This window comes from Leguminivora glycinivorella, chromosome 13 (assembly GCF_023078275.1).
Source record: "Leguminivora glycinivorella isolate SPB_JAAS2020 chromosome 13, LegGlyc_1.1, whole genome shotgun sequence".
Lineage (NCBI taxonomy): Eukaryota > Metazoa > Arthropoda > Insecta > Lepidoptera > Tortricidae > Leguminivora > Leguminivora glycinivorella.
In genome coordinates this window covers 18,312,537-18,331,339 of record NC_062983.1, presented here as the reverse complement: position 1 = coordinate 18,331,339, position 18,803 = coordinate 18,312,537, and the positions used below count along the sequence as shown (strand labels likewise).

The window sequence follows — 18,803 nt, the reverse complement described above, 5'->3', positions numbered from 1 at the left end:
GATAGGTAGTGTATTCATCACCACTTATTGGTTATCTCGTAGCCTATTAAACAGTAAGTAAGTTGTTACGTGTGAAATTAGAGAAATGTTATACGTGCAACTGTTGTTTTACTATTAGGTAGGTACATTATATTTTTGGCACCTGGTCTCTGGGATTAATAGTTATTATTTTAAAACACCTAAAGTCTTAATACTATTCGGCAAAAAAGAGGTAGGTAGCTGTCTATACCAAGTCTATACAACCGGCCTAGTCTCTGAAAATTAGGTCTTAAAATACTGAAACTACATTTCAATTCGAAATTCTTTTGCCGGACTAACATTACCTAATTGAAGCAAGATTTTCATGCCGAAAGCTCTTCCAACTGGCATCAACATAATTTCATATTGCTAAACAATTGCCTTGTAGCTTTCTTAATTTAAACAAAAACAGTATTTTAATTTTTTCTTCCTTATTAATCAAAACGAAAAAAGTATCTTCTATAGGTGTGCGACGTGAAATCTGTACTATTAGGTAGGTACAGTACATCATCGCTTAATACGTATCTCGAAACAAGATATCGTCATCATAGTGTTCTAAGCATTGATAAGCGGTTATTAACTTTTAAGTATATCGCAGAATCAAGTTTTATTATAGAATTAGCAATCTGAAATGACGCAATATACCTACCTAATACATAAACCGAGAACGTGAACGACCTCCGAAATCTTGAACTTGAACGTCTCATTTTATTAATATTTTGTAGCAAACGCTCATGGATGATTGAATATAATAAATCGTACTATGTAAAGGTGTCAAACGTAGTCAATAGACACAACACAGTCAACGAACTGCATAGGATATTGTTCTAATGTGAACAAACCATCTATGTACATACGGCTGTGAGAAATTCGAATAATTTTTAAGAAAAAAAAACCGCCACCTTTGGGGTTCTGGTGAAAGCTACTTGCGAATGTTGGATTATGTAGAAATGTGTTGGTATTTTTTTAAACTGCTTTTAATGCTGTAATTATTTGATGGCAACAAAAATCAATATACGTATACCGTTAAGGTTTGAGGAGTTTCTAAATAACTAAATAAATGTTAATGTTCTGAACTTAAATGCATGCTCTTCTTATAAACTCTTGCATGTTCTTATAAAAATACCAAAGTCACTATAAGTGTGCCGTTCAGATTTAAGGAGTTCGGTTCTGACCATCATCTGCAGTGCCACTGCATCTAATGTCACTATTCTGGACGTAAGTGCATACTGTTCTTATAAACTTAACCAAATTTTTGTTTCAGCTATGAGGTCCAAGTGGAAGCTGAAGGGCGGCGGCGCGGCCTTGGGCAGCGTGTGCTGAGCGTACTCGAGAAGCTCGCGCTCGCCACGCGCATGCGCTGCGTGCGCCTGACCGCGCTCACGCACAATCCCGCCGCCAGCGCTTTCTTCCGCGCATGCGGGTCAGTACAGTACTAACTCTTTTAAAGCGGTTGTTTATGCGGTGAATGTAAGAAAAATGACGATACACTTACCGCAAAGTTATGCCCTTTGCCATACTTTCTTTTGGTCGCATGCGTTCTGCGCCGCGTTAGTCGTATAAAACAAGATCCTGCCATTTGGCGGCTTAAGGCTTAAGAAGTTTGCTCACATCTCACTTGTCGTTTCAATAAATTTTGCTAATTTTATTTCAAGATGCGCAAAACCATGTGATTATTTTATTCCAATTCCTCAAATGAAAGTTTGGTCATGTATCCTAACAATAAATGGCAGTGTATGGGAAAATGTTTCACCATACTTTCGCAATATTCTTAATAATTTCATTATCAAGACGAAATCTGACGTCAACGTCCACTTTCAGTAGGTGCCTACAAGAATACCAAATTCAGGATGTGAACGCATGTCACTGATTACAGTTTATCGAAAACTTGTATAGTAACTTTATGTCAGCTTATGTCATAAGAGTGCCTAATTAGTGCTATCGCATTTATGTTATTGCATATTTTTATTTTTTATTATAAAACAAAATGTATGCATTATACCTACAAGTAAGCTCCGGGAGTCAGTTCCAGAATATAAAGACATTATCTATCTAGCGAAACAAGTTTGTACATAGGCACATCAGCAAATTTTAATTGATCCTATTTTGTTACCAACATTTAGTGATATAAGTCGACTTTCGTAAAATATATACAGGATAATTGTTATAATTAAGAAAATATAGATACTAGAGAACTTTAATGACCAAATAAAACTTACTAAAATCTCAATTCAAGAAGTAACAAAAAAGGATTAATAAGAACAAATTTAACTTTTTCCTTAATTTTCGTACAAACTTTTCGAGAACTGCACTAATAACCTTTATAAAACTTATAGGGGAATGGATTTATGCTTGTGCGTAGGAGAGTAAAATTATGTCGCGGTTTTATAGTCTGAAAATACTTTTCTATGCTTTATTATTCGGAATATCAACACCACAAATGCTCAATTGCTCACACTACATATTGTTACAGATACGTTTTAGACGAGACGAGTCCAGCGCTAGAAGACGCCGCGCACTACGAGATCCTGAGTAAGCCCACAGACTCCACAGAGGGCCAGGAGACTTAACAACCCCACTGAACCACCGCCTAGTCAGCTCGCCAGCGCATCCCAAGTGGGTCCATATTCCATACTCACTAGTATCCGATTTATTGTAATTCTTAACGTGATCTTGCATCATGATTGGACGTAGTTTGGCGAGAAGGGTCCAATCCAAAAATACATTTCCAATTCTGTCATTCAACACCAAATCTGTGACACTTTATTATTTTATGTCAGACTTAAGGCACTGGTCCCACCACGAGCTAGTAAACTATGAGCTATCAGCTATAGAACGAACAAAAGATAATCACTCCCGTGCAAATAAAAGAGACACGGCGATGTTTATAGTTACTCGCCCAGCGGTGAACTATCAATATATTCAATATCGCCGTGTCTCTTTTATTTGCACAGGAGTGCTTATCTTTTGTTCATTCTATTGCTGATAGCTCACAGCTTACTAGCTCGCGATGGGACCAGTGGCTAAATATTTTTTTATTGTCTGTGGGCTTACGAATAAATCATATTCAACTTCGGAAAAAAGGTTAAATAATGATAAATAGCGTTCGGCTCGACATTAAATATGATGTGTACAAAACGCGAGAGTTCAGTGTCAACAGAATTTATTTTCATATAAAAATAAAAGCCATTTAAATTACCAATGATTATAGAGGATGGATCCTTTTTTCTTTAACCACATCCAATTCATACCAATGATATTTCGAATACAAAAGCCGTATTTGCGAATAATAAATGGCAAAACTAACATTTAATAATAATACGTTATGAGTCAAGGCGCACTCTACCGTGAATGACACGATCACATATTATATTTTTATCTTGAGTGAGACCCAAAAATTGTGAAAAACATTACAATATAAAATAATATTGAAAAACAAACAGCTGCCAATAGAAGAACAGAAAAATGTGTAACCAAAGTTGCTCAAGCCCATTTAGATTTCATTGCGAAAATGAATATCAAAACTAACAATTATTGGTACCTACATGTTATTTTGGTGTAAACATACACGCGGGCCTTTGCGTTTTAGGGTGGCGTTTTACCTGTCCAATTTTTTATTCAATGTATGTTGCGACTATCTCTCTGATTGATAAGCAAATTATGAGACGCAAATACAAATTCGATTAAACATTAGATAAGGAATTACCACCCTTTTAATTTTTTAATTTAAAGAGAAATCGGTACTAAACGTTAAAATAAAAGTAAGTAGTCATATCACTTCGACTTCATTCAATGTACGAACACTTTTATTTACCGCGTTTTTGAAACTGGTTTTTTTTTTAAACTGTAATTTGTTTTTTTTTTCTTAATTGTGTTATATTGGTCTGATTCATTGTGTAATTCTTCTAATATATGTTCTCCATTTTTCTTCTTTTCTGGAAATTAAAAGGCCCGTGTTTGCTGGACATATGATTTCATAAATCTATACTAACATGATGTAATAATTACGTTTTAATCGTTTACTTAATATGCGTTTGCTAATGTGCGGTTCCTAGTCGACCACATACTTTACACCATTTTTAACGTTTTGCAACATAAAATAGAAATATTTTTGTATTTTTTATTACATATGACATATATGACATTGATCCATAATGAACTCATTTCATATTTTAATACTCACGCATCAGTACTACTTTTTGTAGCGATTACACATATTTAATATATCTTTAGAATGTTGTCTGAATTATTAATTAGTGTGCCATCAACTGTATATGCGCTTTTTATAGCAAAAAACCTTTTAGGTATGGAACCTAAGTATATCTAGCTAAAACTACTTAATCTCATGATATTTTGTATTTTGTCGTATTGCGGCTACGTTTTCTAATTTACTGGGTGTAGCCAAATAGTACTGTCCAGTCTCATTGTAAATTGTGGTGACGCGTTAGTTATCTATTAAAATAACCTATAAAGTTGTACATATCGAATCACTACACATTCGTCTGTATGTTATATAGCCTGTCAACCAAATTTTGGCAGTAGCAATGTACATCAAACTAAAGTATGGTATCCCTATGAAACGAACAAAAACCAGCAATGTACGTCGAACAACCACAGTTTTTTTTTTCAAGGGGCTCGCTCCTTCCTTACGAATTAGATAATGTATTAAAAAGGGACGGATATGTGCTAGTTATTTCTCTTTTTGGTAGGACGGAGATTTCCACCGATAAGATACAAATGACACGCGAACTTCCACCGATTTTCAAAACTAGTGTTGCTAGCCCGCGATTTTTCAAATTTGCCGCCTTTTTCTAGTGACAAGATTTGGTTGACGGTCTATAAATTATAATAGTTACTTCCATCACGACATTCCGTATTTATCTAGTTTAACAGGTTGTTAATTGACTCATAATACCTTAAACTGATAATTCTCATAACGATTAAGTTTAATTTAGCCAAATAAATACAAACGTTGTACAAATAAAAAATGCTTTCTTTTATTTCTTTCAAAAATCAAAACTAACCATCTAGGTTTAATACCTAGAAATGAAATGTTGTATAATAATATTGTATAAAGGCAATATTACGGGTTTTAATCAGCACTAAGCTGTATTTTAACCTCTCGTAATTAATCTCCCGTAATAATTTAAAATTAATTAGAATTCAATATCTACTAACGTGGATCCACGTTCCGGCATACAGTCAGCAGCAGAAGTTCCGTAGCGGGCAAGGTGTTCAAAATGAACTTGACACGATCTTATTTTTAAGACAATAAGAGCGTGAACCTTGCCCGTTACGCAACTTCTGCTGCTGATTGTACGAGAGGCTAATCCACTTCCATCACGCCTTCCAACAAGTCACTCGATTGACTAAAAGATAAGCCGTAAAATCAGCTTAATAAAAACCTATCAGACCATACCCATAAACGCGTGGAATATGATGATACAAAAACGTGTGAGATGTAAAATATTTGCTAACAACACATAAAGTATCTCTTACAAGTTAATCTGCCGTCGTAATCGTTTTGAAAGCTCATTCTGTGGCGGTATCGGATAAAAGACCCTATTCTGATTCCTTCAAGCGTACGCCCCATATTTATCCGTTCTATTATAGACGACGCTATTCAAAACAAATTAACTTAAATTAAATTCTATACACGCTTTGCATAGAGTTCTATTATGCACATCTTTTAATTATATTTTTAATAGATATAAGCGTAGTTATATATATAAAAAGATGTACCTATCCACTTTTTCACCCTATGGCATTGTAATAAGGTGAAAAAATGGATACATCTCTTTGTAGTCGACTTTACAGATCATACTAACAGCAACACTTAGCTAACCATTGGTAGACTTTATGCCCTTGTAACAAGGATTACAAATGTACAGCTAACAGTGTTGTCAATGGTACTTACACTAAAAATCGGTACTGAATTATAGCCAATCGGCGCCAGGACCGATATAATTTGCACCAAGCACCTAATACATAATTTTTTAGAATCCATCCACATGTGATATTAAAAACCGTGAGTTCACACCTGGCAGGCAAGCACGGTCGCGCGATAAATGATAAAATATCAGGCCGCACTATTTGTAAGTTCGATAAGGACGACCTGATGTTTTATCATCCATGCTTGCCTGCCTAGTGTGCTATTGAAAAGAATCGTTATAATGTTGTGTCGTATAAGATTGTCGCGCCAAAATATTATCATGTAATATGTTGCCAAGACGAAACTATAAGGCTCGCACTATCAATTAAGGTTCTCAGATCTTATACTATAAAGCTTCTAACTCTACAATCTCTATCTTCACAAACTTCACACCTTTCCCAAAATATGTGCCTCCAATATAAACCTGCCGGCCAGTTTAAACTACGGCGATACACAGGGGGGCAGTAAACTATGAATAAGAATTACTATTCGCATATTTACCTTCTCATAGTCTGTAAACGCGCTGTGCGTATCATTTCGTTACTGTAGGTGAGAGATAAGGACGTCTTTCCATTGACCGGTAATCTTTACGTGTCTACTATCGCTATTTTCTCGTAAATTGTATAATAGGTATGAGCTTCATGAATTTAAGATAAAAAGGGTTAATAAGAGCCACTCCTCCGAATTGCGTTGTAACCTATTCTTTGTCATCAACGAGACTTAACCACCAAGTAAATAGTCAATTATTACCTACTTAGGTACAACGTATAGTAAAGATACTAAATGTACCTACAATAAACATTCAAGACACTTTTTATATTAAAGACAGTTAACGAAAACCCGTTAAATGATATGAAAGCAGGTACCTATTGTATTTGGTAGTTCGTACTATAAAAGTCACGTTTCAAAACTAGGTGTTAGATTTAGAATATTTGTAAAAAAAAGATGTAATGGGTACTTGGGCTTGATTTAACATTTTTTTTTACCGATCACGCAAATAATACCGCTTAGTAACTATATTAAATACTCTTATCGCTACGAAATCTTAATTTATGGTAATTTATCTTTAATTAGATGTTAATTGGCGAGTATTCTTTTGACCTTTTACAGTAAGAGGTACAGAGAATATGAATTACAATATGTATAGTCAACAGCATTATCCACGGGTTACTTTACGCAATTTGTGGTTGCCAAAACAGGAACTGCCTTAAGATTTTGATTACAAGACAATTTCAAGACAATTTCTTATTTCTTATGACTTATAAGACTAGAGAAAAAAATACAATTAAGGGAGGATTATACATAGGTACCACTAAAATAAATCTGTAAGGAGTGGGCGTTAACTTCGCGTTTTTGTGTACAAAAAGTAAAGAAACGAAAGGTAAGAGGTTGCGTTTTTGAATGCATGTTACAAATTATATATATGTATATCTATACATTTAAGGGAACTTAAGGTAATGCTTCTAAGATGGCGTGTCTATATTTCTGGTTAGAGAGATGAAATATATCAATATGGGTAAAGTATTGGTTATATCCAGCGAGAAGCCGGCGCAGAGGCGCGCGTCCGCCAGCGTTCGTGCGGCATGGAGCCGTCGCGAACTGCCTGTAAGCGCGCGACCCTCGTCGGTTGACGCTTCTAGGTACCACATAACAAATCATGTTAATAAGTTGCGCACAGTCAATTTTATTATGACAAAGTCCATGGAGAAACATAGCTTGTAGTAGAAGCCGCCTGTTCCTAAGAGAAGGTAGCTTGTATTTAATTAATAAATTACTATATGATAGTCGACCATATCGAGACAGTTTAAAGTTTATATTTTTAAGAAATTTATATTGTATTTTCTCAATGGCCTCTATGTACTTATTGTAATAGGGATCCCAAATTATACTCGCATATTCAACTTGTGGGCGGACCAAACTGTTATATAAATATGTGTAAGTACTATCTCTTTTGAAATCTGTGGCAGCCCTAATAACGAAATTATACATTTGGTAACCCTTAGATACAATCATATTTACGTGTTGGTCAAGATGTAGCTTGCTGTCGAGAAGTATTCCGAGGTCGCGCACGAGATCAACTCTTTTTAATTCTTCATTACAAAGTATTTAATTATGAACTAATTTATTCCTGTTTTTAGTGAAGGTGATAACGTTACACTTTAATATACTTAATTCCAGTTTATTTGTGATACAGTAATAACTAAGCCTATCAAGGTCTTCTTGGAGATGCCGGCAATCATGGGAATTTGTAATCTTTTTAAATATTTTAAGGTCACCTGCGTATAATAAGATTTTTGTATTTATGAAACACGATTTGATATCATTAATAAATATATTAAAGAGCATAGGACCCAAAATCGATCCCTGCGGAACACCGGAAGTGACTTCTACAGTATCTGACTGGAATCCATTAATGACAACTCTTTGAGTTCTCCTTGTAACGTAAGAAATAAACCATCTAAGCAAGTTTCCATGAATACCGTTGAATGCTAATTTGTCAAGGAGGCGTCTGTGATCGACTCTGTCAAATGCCTTGCGAAAGTCCGTGTAAACTGCATCTACTTGAGTGGCGCGATCCATACTATCGAAAAGAAACTCAGTATATACCCTTTCTCGTAAAAAACTCATTGATACGAGTACATCAGGTATGTGTGATTGCTGATTGTAGTAGGTAACGTAAACACTGATTAGGAATTACGTAAGATTTATTCATAATTAATTTAATCATTTATACACTCGATATTTATCACAGTTACTAAAAGCTCTTCAATGATGATAATCTTATATTACATCTGTACCTAGTGTACCTAATATCAGCTGCAAAAGTTCATGGCGAATTTATCAACGAATTCATTAATAATTTCTCCATGCAATTTTGCAGCTCACTGTATATTTCATTATATGTCGTAATTCTTAACGTACGGTCAACCAATTTGAATCCTAGGCCACTCTAGAACCCTGTCCAATTGACACCGTGCTTTGTTTGCCATATAAGTCACTTTGACGTTTACTCTAAAAAGGTTCTACAGTGGTCTAGGATTCTAATTGGTTGGAAAAAAGAGTAATAATTTTTATTAAAAAAAGTGCGAGTCGGACCGCGTATTAATTTGAAGTACGATATACATCCGCAAGGGTGAGTAAATTGAAAGTAAAAATCTGAAAAGTTTTTTGTGAATTAAAAAAAAAGTATTCAAAATACAAACACGATTATATTTTTCCTGTAATATATATCATAAAACCAATGTTTACTAAAATTTTCATAAGTTTTCGTTGGTAAACTTCGGAGATAAGGGGGGGGGGGGAACGGTATTTTTTTTTTACATTTTCCTTCAAAATTCTTTTTTTTCCCTCAACAAAAAAAATATAAAAAAATAGCTTAAGGTCAGTGCGGGAAAGACCGGCATAGTTTATTTGAAATAAAGTTTGAGTGGATAAAACTCTATAATTAATGTAGTCTGGCGTAATGCGCATGGTCCTATGAGATAGCAAATATTATACTTTACAAAGCTTTTATAATATTTTGGTGAAATAAGGTACTTTTAAGTCATAAAAATCACATTTTATAAGGCTCGGCGGGTTGACCGTCCTCCCGCGATGAGTACAGAAAGACCGTCTAGTGCTTGTTGTCGCGTAATTTCCTATGAGACTAGGTTCCAAAATCATGATCATTGTTATTTTACGTAATAACAGGGCAGAATGTGCTAGATAAAAAATAATGTTAAAATTTTGAACATATAAGCATTTTTCTATTTATAAGGCAAGACCGGCATAAGTCCCGTAGATGGGGTTCATAACCTTTTCTTTTCAGGTCCAGATATTGCATAATACTGTTTTTACAACGAACAGCCGCGATACAATTTAGTCACGATATTACAGACTCATATAAATCCAACTACTTATCTGTTTTTGAAACTTTTTTTATTAAGAAAAGGTAATAGGATATTAAGATGTCGTGAATTGGTTTGGTAACATTTCTTAGCAATGCTTGGTTTTTCTATAGTTACTACCAGAGTTACCACCTACCTGAGCTACCACCCCCGAAAACCTATTGACGACACCCATGACGACTTTTTGTCAAAGTGACAGCCAGCAATGTCAATTAGCGGTCGGGTAGCCGTAAAATAGTCGGTCAAAAGTGTCAAAACCGTTTTAAAGGGTACCCATACAGTCCCTGTTGAGTAATACTAATGCTGATTATAAAAATAATAACCAACTTGAAACCCTACTCTCTTTTGAAATATTTGTCACCGCATGTTGCACAATCTAAAATATACTTAAACAAAAATAATAAAAAACGCTTAGAGCTTACGATAATTCTACTAACTTAAATATGATGATGAATAATGCAGTGTAGGCTTACTTCTGTTCACCTCTTATCATTCTTCACAACCATGTCACATATATTTTATTTTTACTTAATACTTTCGAATGATTTTAGTAACACCATACGAATCATTATCAAAACTGTATTTCGAAGTTAAAATCAAAAACGGTACAACTACCATAAGCCAAAAACGTACCTATATATTGATATTGTTTAGACTCGACTTATTTCCAATAAAGCCTAAAAAGGTTGGCAACTCCTTGTTTATCATATGCTGGTCTTGCCTTTCTCTTTTATGCCGGACTTTCTGACTAGGCACAATTTCTATATTTCAGAACATAAAACTAGAAATTGAGCGCGTTTTGAGTAGAATAATAGTACTAGTGAGAAATAACGGTTATTAAATGACTGCGTTACATACATGATATATAAATATTCCGACTGCTTCTATTTTATTTTATTTTTTTGCGGAACCATGTTGAACTTGATGTTCGAGTTCAAAACGAGAAACAAGTTTATTGTTAACTAGTGTTCGTCCTAGGGATATGTATTGAAGACCAATGGATTAAGGATGAAAAACTGCTATACCTCCAGAGGTGTGAGTGGCGTAGATATATAAACAAAAAAGTTATAGTCAATAGACGGTCTTTCCGGGTAGACGGTCTTCTCCACACTGACCTTATTTACGTTCAATTTGAGCTCTTTCCAACGATACCCCACTTGACCTAGTAACTTGAAATTTACAGTTTGCCCCCCTTTCATTTTGGCCATTTTCACGGAAAAGTGTTGTACCTTTTTGGTAACACCGTCGTGTCGTCCCTTTCAAGTCAATATGAGTGGGAAAACGGGACGGCACGATGTTGCCACTTTTTAATTTGTACTCATTTTTGCCAAGCTGTAAACAGTCGTTTCGGTAAGCCTAATTTTGTATGGGATTTTGAACAGCGCGCCAAGTGGGAAGTTTTGAAAACGCAACTTATCTAAACAAATCTATTTGAAAGTGGAATCGTTTTCGAATGAAATTTACACTAGAGTTTCTGTTACAATTTATGTTCACTTGGGTATTTCAACACATCATTCTGATACAACTATTATATTAATAAATTATTCTACAATTTTACAAATTTATACACGAAATTCTCTTTGCACACTGCATAATTTTCAAGGTCCAAAACCAAATATCCACATTTGTTAAACTTACTAATCATCAACAGTCTCCACATCTAAAGGATCCTCGTCCGCAGAATCTCGACTCTCCCCACTTTGTTCAAACGTCGTTTCACCATCTAAACTAAGTCTCGTATAATCCTGAGGAGTGTGAGACTCGGTCCATGTGTGTGACACTGGTAGTGTAGGTGGTAACGCCACGGCGCGGGGCGGAGCGATGTTGATGCATTTTTCTCTGCGCTCGCGCGCTCGACGATTTTGGAACCAGATTTTTATCTGTAACAAAGACATTCATAACTCCGTAAAAGTCAAATAAAGTCTAAGAAAAAACCTCTGAATCATAAAGAAACCGTTCTGGTTCAAATGGCGCCGTATCATTGGTTGATTTTCGGATAGATGGCGCTAATATAACACATAACTAAAGACACGGGTGAAATTGTCAAAACTGATGTTCAAATGTTTTAATCCTGTGTTGATAGATGGCAGTACCTATATGCGCTATGACTACATATTTTACTCTCTAGGTACTTATTTCAACTTTAGTGCACAATACATATAACAGATAAAGTAGGTACAAATTTTTCTCACAGTATAGCTGTGAATGTGTAATGGCGTATTGTTAACTGGCTTACATATTGTTGTTTTTACTTTTAAATGTTGGCATTGGACTTATTTCCGTACTTTCACATTATATCGTGAATATTATATGTAACTTACATATACGAACTAAGGCGTCTTAATCTTAATACTTTTTAAACTTGTTTTACTTTCAAAAGCGGGTCACTGCCGTAAATTATATAAACATATTAATATTATGTTTAACTTGACGCAGTTAAACAGCGTTTTTATTTATATTTGCGCGACTAAATAATTACACAAACGGGAAACCAATTTTTTTATGATTCCATAAAACTTTCTTCGCCTAGATTCGTTCTACCCATGATTACATATTGGAAAATTATGAATACAAAGCCTGGATTGTCAACGAGTAGTTTCAGGTTACCATGCCAACGTCACAATCGCTTATGCTTCGTAAGCGTATCGTAGCTAGCTCTCACTATCTCTCTTCTGTATTGACGCGACAGAACAAGACATCGTTTCGATCGCCACGTACTGTCAACGATTGTCACTTCGGCTAATCCGGCTGATCACATGTACCGCTGGAGCCGACCGACGCGTGTGTAATCGAACCTGGCGTCGCAAATAATTATATCGCGCTAAACTCGTTACACTGAAACGACTTCTTAAGCTGATAAGTAGGTGGGCGAGAGATAAAAAGTGCGAAGTTCAAACTCCTGCTCGTACCTATCAATGAACTTCATTGGACATACGTATCTCCCAATGTACGAATTATCTGTTGCATTGGAAAAAAACATGATGAAAGGTCCACATCTAGTTGCATCAGATAAAAATCCGAAACGTGTATGAATTACCCAATAAAATGCTTTGAAACTCCACTCTAAACAGAAATTGGTGATGTTAGCTAGCTTATTAGCTACAATAGTCCTGTCAGTGATAATAGATCGATCCCAATCATAGAGGAATAAGTAATGTCCTTACTTGTTCCTCTAAGAAGCGACTTGCTCAATAATTAGGAAAGTACCCGCGCCCCTCCCGACGATTACGTCCGTCCGACGAACTGCTCCCCGCTGGGCATAAGCAGCCGCGGCCAATCTGGATAGCCTTGAACAGACTGCGCACTCAGGCCGGCCGCAGTAAGGAGAACTTGCTGAAGTGGGGCGCCCTACACGGTTCAGACACCCAATGCTCATGTGGGACGATGGAGTACACTCCACTGAGAGAAAATACAACCAGTTTTCATGTTCGTTTAACAAGTTTTTTGGTTAAAATAGCGCCTACGTACTCTTTGGTTCAAACAACAAGCTACTTGTCATTTGAATCGGCAATATATTTGAATCAACAAGTAGCACGTAGGCGCTATTTTAACCAAAAAACTTGTACATGCTGTCCTGTCCAACGTGCCCGTACGCCTGCTCTCAACAAGATCTCCGTGATGCGACAGACAGGGCGATAAATGTCGCTACCTTTTGGGACCGCACAGTTTGAGACGAGAAGAAGAAGACTGTTTAATTTAAAAAGTACCAACTAACCAACCAGCCTTTATCCCTGTCCGCACTATAGAATGCACCCAAGGACAAGCCCCGGTTAGTGTAAATGTAAAACTATGGCAGTGAAAAGAAAAAAATAACAACTCAATCTGTACAAACAGCGACTGTGCCAACTCGCGTCTTATGCATATTTCACTTCCACCCTGCAAGCATATAGCTCTGGCACCCCACTTTGGATGGCCGGCTAAGGCAAGCCAGTGAGAGTCCTGCGGCCCCTGCTGAGTGTTCAGTAACCGTTCAGTACCTTGTCGCTTTTAATCGTTTGACAATTTCGTATTACATTTCAAACAAGACGTTAATGTGAAAAGGTATAGAAATCATCACATATGTATGCAGGTGACTGTTCACTCCAGCCGTCCAATGAAGGCAAACCGGAGGGAGGGGCCTGACCAATTCTCGGGGGCATGGGACACAACGGACGCCACTTCCCATTCAGCTCGCCACAGGCTGCCCTGGGGGCTTATTATTACCAGAAATTACGGAAATACCTAAGTCTAAAGCCAACATAAGTTAAATACCATAAGGAAGTTTATTAATATGCCTTCAGATCAGAGCTATAGGTACCGAATCTCGTTTGCAACAAAGTTATATATGTCGCAGTAAGATAGATAAAGCCGTTATAATATAGTTATAACCCTAGGAATATAATTATACGTCGTAACATAGTTAAACGAAAGCGATTAATTGCTATCTTACTAGGAATGTAACTATAATACTAAACTAGTTTAGTCATATAGTTATATGACTGGATCCAGTTTAGTGAAATGATTGTAGGAAGGAGTGCGGCGGTGCGGCGGAGGTATAGTTATAACCCTAGGGATATAATTATATGCCGTAACATAGCTAAACGAAAGCGATTCCTTACCATCTTACTAGGAATATAATTATAATACGTTACTAGTTTAGTTATATAATTATATCACTGGATTAAACTTAGTCTAGGGATATAATTATAATACGTCTCTAGTTAAGTAATATAGTTATACACCGTGTTTCACTTAACACTAAAAACCTGAAATCAGTTTGTTCAGAATCGAGAGTAGAATCGATTGAGCTATATCTTGAAGGGGATAATATTTTTTGTTTAATTTGTATTATTAGTTATTTTTTACGTGCCCATTCTATTGTATTCGTAATGCGACATTGTGTATATCGCATTGCTAGAGGTTGCTTACCTTTTTCAGTATTTAGGGGTATTAATACTGGCTGGTTACTTGGACGATACTTTTTCCGTTACGAGTTTGACGTTGTTTGTCAGTTTAATCTTAATGTTTATCATAAGTCATAACAAATTGAACTCGTACCTAATTACAACCTTGTCATTTTGAATGTTGGGTTTAAATTTGCTTACCGCGATTAAATTACCGGGATTTCCCGGGAAATCAAGAACCGGGAAATACCGGGAGCATGCCCTAACTGTTACGTTTTAACTAATATAGCTTGGATTCGTTTGTTTAGTAACCAAACCTTGTGTACTATGTTCGGATCGATACAAAATAAACTTTGTTCTAACGTCAGTGACGGTGTTGTTATTCCAAATCGTCCCGCTATACGTATTATAAAACACTGATTTAAACTTTCACGATTTTTACACATATTTAAAATTGCAAACGGGACTTAATACATAGTACCTAATACGCGATTAAGTCCCGTTTGCAATTTTAAATACCGTATTATAATTATATTCCTAGTAAGATGGTTCTGAATCGCTCCCTTATATCCCTAGGGTTATAACTATACCTCCGCCGCACCGCTGCACTCCTGCCTACAATCATTTCACTAAACTGAATCCAGTCATATAACTATATGACTAAACTAGTTTAGTATTATAGTTATATTCCTAGTAAGATAGCAATTAATCGCTTTCGTTTAACTATGTTACGACGTATAATTATATTCCTAGGGTTATAACTATATAACGGCTTTATCTATCTTACTGCGACATATACACTCTTGCAAACCAGATCCGGGTATCTAGCCAAACGTGCAATTGTTGACGCTCCGGCGCAAATGATACGCAATTGGCTGTCGCGCCTATACGGAAAAGCGACAGAGAGGGTAAACCACGAAACTATACGGAGCGTCAACAATTGCACAGTTAGCTAGAAGGCTTAGTTGCAGTGGTTGCATAGCTCTTAAATTATGCAGTCTGGCCATAAGTTCTGTTACAAGTGTTCTGAGTAATAATATTATTTTCCACTCACTAGCTCAGAAACACGCGTTTTGTCCTTTAATACCAGCGGGTAAAAACGCATTTTATCCACTAGTGGGTAAAGTAATTTGACCTTGAATAAAATCAAATTAACTGCTTTAAAATTGATAAAAGTAGGTGAATCTGGTAATTATAATGATTTACCACCTGTGGAACTACTGCAAGCGGATAAACGCATTTTTTGCGTTGTAGTTTCCTCGCTATATGAGAAAGTTTTGTGTTACACTGTAAATGATTTTACTTCTCGTGAAGGTTCAGGATTCTATTCTCGAACCACTCGCTTCGCTCGTGGTTCAATTATAGCATCCTTTCACTTGCTCGTTTTTCAATTCCACACTCGGCGTTAAAATACAACTTTGCCCCCTTGTATAACAAATAACTATAATTACCTACATGGCGTCCCATTGCTGGGCAAAGGCCTCCCCCATCACATTGCTTATAAGTGCACAGGTCACCCTATCATCTTGTAACTGTACCTATAGTGGTTCAGCCAGGGGTGGCCAGGGACAGCAGCGCCGGTGGTATTTAACTATTTAGGTACGGCGCACTTTTCTAAAGCCACTGTAAATGTCACTCGAGTCTACACTTTGCTATGGGTACACATTTCAGTCACTCTACAGCTGTACCTATAGTTGGTGCCGTTAGGGCCCGGTGCGCCGGTGGTACCTAAGTATGACGCCATGAATTACATCCGAAGGTACAGTTGTCACTCACCCTATCATCTCGTAGCTGTAGTGCTGCAGCCAGGGCCCGCAGTGCCGGTGGTGCTAGATACGGCGCTCGAGCATAGGCAGCCTCCAGCGCCGCCGCCTGCGCCGCGGTAAAAGGGACCCGTGCGTGCCTCCCTGACCGGCGTTGGCGACACACGTTGTTGACCGCTCCTGTAGGTATACACTTTTCCTTCATTTGTTTTTCACACACTGGATAGATCCCAATCCCATTCCGTTTTCAAAGTTAATTAGATGACAATTTTCAGACTCTAATTAGAATTAAATGAAGCTTTCTTAAATTAATAATCGTTGTTCTTAGACCTTTGTTAACTCTGATACGCTGTTATCTTAAATTAGCTTTATATTTTAGAGATTTCTCAATGGACTGTTTAATTTATTTAATTACAATAACAAAAGACACACTTGACCCCAAACCGTTTTCCAGAAACTTCGGTTAAAACAGCGCAGCCATGTGATAACCTCAATTCTTTGATTACAAAGTAGGACTAAATAGTGAGAAAATGACTGATCTGATGATCTTTTACTGTATGCTTAGCAAAGCCAATGTGCTAACCGTTTACGCTCTGTAAAGTGGTAAAAACGTCGTGAAATCTCATTATACCAATATAACTATACCTAAGCACAGAAACGGAAACGGGATACTGAAGACCACAGTTGCTTAAATACCTTTAGCAAAATCACACACCAATATAAATACGAGTCTCGTGAACTAAAACCTGCTGCTGCTGATTGTTAGAAATAGTCACGAGTCATGAACATTAATGAAATAAGCAAACTCTGAAACTAACGTGGAAGCCTCGGAGGTCGGTACCGCGTGCAGCACAGCCAGCTCGGAGTCTCCGGCGCCTCGCGACTCGGATCTGCACTCAAAATCCTCTCAATACTGAAATCCGTTCCCTTAGAACTCCGCACAGGAGACACGTCCATCTTTACATTGACTAAATGGGCCGGACTTGCGACCCTACAAATATATACACAGGCGAAGGGACGTACTACTATGCCCCGCCTCTCAGGGGATGATTTTGTTACCCTTAGATGTTATCAGTGACCGCAAAAAGGGATCACGCCTCGCTGGACCCAGGAGTGTTGTGACGTGAACTCATTCATTCATTCATACAAATTGAATGGTAAACGATACTGTTTGCACACAATAGAATGTTATTACTTTACTAGCATGTGGGAATTAATATGTAATTGAAAAGTTCGCGATTGGTAATATGATACTTGCTTATTAAAATTGCATTAGGGTTTCCGCCGCTTCCAATTATTTATGCAGTATAGAATGCATATCAGCTTAAAGTAGTGTGGTCGGTAAATCCCCCGCTGTAAATAATGAATTAGTTTCATTCAATGTTCCTGCTAGGGTTTTCTCCGTAGACACATACTTTTTGGACTAAGAGCCCAAAGCCGCCAGACCTTCCTCATTTTCTCAAGGATGAAACTTCGGGATAATGTAGAGTTCGTATCGACGTTTAATGTCTGCATATTACCTACTCCGGCCCGTCGCCCATATTTTTTGCTATAAGGTTTTTTTTAAATTTCTTCCTTGAGAAAATGAGGAAGGTCTGGCGGCTCTGGGCTCTTAGTTCATTATGTAACAGCCACATTTTGTTTATTAATGTTAAATATTCGTCATCCTCGTCTGTTGATCTGGCTCACTAAAAAGTTTGGTAATCCGTGGTCATCATCGAAATGGTGTAAAATCTGCTAAGTCGACTAAAAGCTCTGTCACGCTTGACCATTTCTTTTTCCTATTAAAAACTGAATAGAATTTGGTACATTGCCCGATAGTTTCCAAGAATCCGATAAAGTTCGACAGATTACGAACAACCCAAACATTGTTTTATAGCAAAATCATGCGCAAAACTTGTGGCCTAACATTTAATAAACCAGGGTCTTTAACCGATTATTCACAAGTGATGTAATCACGTTATCTGCATTCGCTTGTTCAAGTGGCACATTATTTTATTGTGTAAATCGTAACAAAAGTAAGGACAGTTGTCCAACCGAACCCTATTGTACTTTAAAGTAGCAAGATGGGTCGAGAGATTGCTGATAACGGTGAGTTTCAAAATAAAGGCAGATGTTTGGCAAATATTCGTTTCACTCAATAATTGATGAGTCTGTCTGTGCTGTGACGGCAGGCATATCGGTTTCCTGTGTGGGAAAAATATGCAAGAAGACTATATGGGTTTCTAAATATCCAATGGAAATATATCGGACTGTTTATAATATGCCGGTACCGGTAGCGATGAAAACAGATCATCCTCTAGGCAAGCAGTAGCATCCG

The 18,803-nt window shown here is 36.9% G+C and overlaps 1 protein-coding gene across 2 annotated transcripts in view; it reads left to right on the top strand.

Moving 5' to 3' along the window:
- Positions 1-18,803, top strand: part of LOC125232395 (N-alpha-acetyltransferase 40) — a 41,454-nt gene that overhangs the window by 22,407 nt on the left and 244 nt on the right. Inside the window, exons 4-5 of one of the 2 annotated variants that reach the window (XM_048138040.1) lie at positions 1,283-1,441; positions 2,492-2,634. In XM_048138040.1, the coding sequence (XP_047993997.1) occupies positions 1,283-1,441; positions 2,492-2,588 (256 nt within the window). In that variant the 3' untranslated portion in view covers positions 2,589-2,634. Of the gene's footprint in view, positions 1-1,282; positions 1,442-2,491; positions 2,859-18,803 lie in introns of those variants that run through there. The other variant, XM_048138039.1, reaches the window with a different exon arrangement.